The sequence below is a fragment of the Palaemon carinicauda genome, chromosome 30 (assembly GCF_036898095.1).
Source record: "Palaemon carinicauda isolate YSFRI2023 chromosome 30, ASM3689809v2, whole genome shotgun sequence".
NCBI classification, from domain to species: Eukaryota; Metazoa; Arthropoda; class Malacostraca; order Decapoda; family Palaemonidae; genus Palaemon; species Palaemon carinicauda.
Window position 1 is genome coordinate 95,998,929 of NC_090754.1, and position 2,500 is coordinate 96,001,428.

General features: G+C 35.4%; 1 protein-coding gene across 2 annotated transcripts in view; it reads left to right on the plus strand.

The window, feature by feature from the left end:
* The window catches only part of LOC137623357 (integrin beta-PS-like), a 1,240,954-nt gene that overhangs the window by 693,000 nt on the left and 545,454 nt on the right, over positions 1-2,500 (plus strand). For both annotated transcript variants that reach the window (XM_068354187.1, XM_068354188.1), the window contains exon 7: positions 114-212. In XM_068354187.1, coding sequence (XP_068210288.1) covers positions 114-212 — 99 coding nt within the window. The remainder of the gene's footprint in view (positions 1-113; positions 213-2,500) is intronic.

Genomic DNA, 2,500 nt, shown 5'->3' on the forward strand with positions numbered 1-2,500 from the left:
TATATATATATATATATATATATATATATATATATATATAATATATATATATATATATATATACTGTATATATATATGGTTATATCATATTTACATTGTTTACTTTTTTTAAGCTGGCTGGAGTCTTATCGCCTAATGACATGGTCTGCCACCTTGATATCAATGGTAGTTACATTCGCTCCGAGGATTTAGACTATCCATCTGTTTCGCAGGTAGGTAATTATGTTACGGTTTTCCACTACATTATGTCTTGAATGATATGATACCAATACTAAGTTTAGACCTTAACTGCTATAGGATAATTTTTTTTTCATTTCTATAAATTATATAATGAATTTTTCTTTAATATATATACAGTGGTTCCTCAGAGATCGAACATTATTAATTCCAAAAATCATGTTCGAACACCGAAACAATGTATATAGCATCAATTGGTTCCTCAGTCAAGGATATAACATTATGTATTCCAGAGAGTTAGGTTTTATGGTTAGGTATATTCCCCTGGAACCGCAAGAGTATTCCTGGTATCATTAATAAACACTCTTCAAGACCTATGCTTCTAAAAAGATATTAATCACGATTTCCGATTCCGAAATGGTACCTCCAGAATGGGTAGGCCCATTGCTTGTTTTTATCTGTCAGGATAGATAGTTGGCAAGTTTCTTCTTTTCAAACTGCCAATTCAAGCTTTGAACACTGTGCTGAGTGCTATAACAGGATCCCACTTTTGGGGACCCTTAGGACCCGTCCTCAGTGAACCCCTCCCACGACCATAGATCCTAAAGACAGAGAAGGCCCTTGAATCAGTAACAGGGACAGGACTCACTTCCTCCGGCAGTTATAAGGGCAGGCCAAACAAACTAAATTTCTGCCCTCTACAGTACCCAGACTGAACCACACCCAAGTCAAAGAATCGGAAAGTTACGCTAGTTTAAATTATGTAAATATATGGCTACATTTCCCCCTTAGTTAATACATGTTTAGGCAGTTTTGTTTAAATGAGTAATGTCATTGTCCGACTTAGAACATTTGGGCATGCGTGCGGGAATTTTATTTATAATCTATGTCCATTATGCTATTTTTTTTTCTTTTAATCTCAAATAGACATTGGACATAATTCAATCAATTCGACATCAATTATTTAAGTGACACTTTATTTACTAGATAACCGTGTTCAAGCGGTTGAAAGTTCCCTCTATATTTGATTTTGCCATCTATGTTGAATTTTGTACTTATGGCAGATATATCATTTTGTGTTTGCTTAACCCTCGATAAGCTAGTTAATGTCTTAACTAACTATTTGTTACATCGTTTCAATTTGATAGAGTAATTTAAAAGAATAAAGGTATGAATTACATTAAAGAAATCTCCGATTTTGAATAATCCTGTTTTGAATTTACTTATTTTTTTTCAGAAAGTTACTAAATGTCTTCACTGAGTTAACATAATAATTTCTAATGTCATTTTTGGGCTCAGGCCATGTCGTCCTGATGGAAGTTCCTAAAGGGTAGCTTCCTAGGGTACATCTGACTACAGTGATATTTCCAGAGAATTTTACCTTAAGGTATCCAGAATTCTAACTCCTGGAGCGAATATCCCTAAATAAATCTAACAGGGATATCGCATATCAGAGGACGTATTCTTGATACGCCACATAGCTATCTTCACCCCGAACAGTATTAACGCTTCGAGGGGTACAGTGACAAGAATCTAATAATGAGAATGAAAAGAGAGCCGTTCATAAGGAATCTCTCCTATTCCGTTTCCATTGTGTATATGACAAAGACGGCAGCGCCATCTTTATTCCTTTTCGTGTATCTCTACTACTCAGTGTTTTCCCTTGTAATCTCTTGTAATTTTTGATATTATTCAACATTATGACGCTTTCTCCGGCCTCTTCTGCCTCTGGAAAGTTGAGTATTATCTTTACTTTGTATAAATGTAAGCTCTTGTCGTTTTGAATTAAATCAAAAGTGATATTAACGTAAACAAGAGCTGTTGCCTACCGGAGGCATCCTGAATGCTGTCGCTCGCATTGCATGGGTCATTTAGTTAGCCAGAGCGACGTTCCATGTTTTTATGCTTTAATAAATCTAGCTATTTCGCTCCTCTAGGAATTCTTGTATGATGCCGTTAGTTTTCAGTTCGGCGATTTAGGTAACCAATCTTGCCCTTCGCGAGGCTCAGTAGCCTAGGCGTCTGGCCCTAGTACTTTCATGCATGATATAAGTTTTCCGAGTGTTATGTTATTGAAGCTATAGGCAAATATTTTATGCCTTGGGGTTTATCAAGAGATTGTCTTTTCCTTTTCTGATTTTTTTTCTTCTCAAAACCATCCTTACTGTCCTTCGTTTAGTTGAAGTAGCTATTCTGGGGGGTATTTAGCCTTTCATGTTGTATCGGGTCCTCCATATTAACCAGTTTTTCCGACTTTTTACTATAGTTCATGGGCTTGATCAATCACTTTATTTATAATTCTTGTTAATCTAGTTTTTAATTA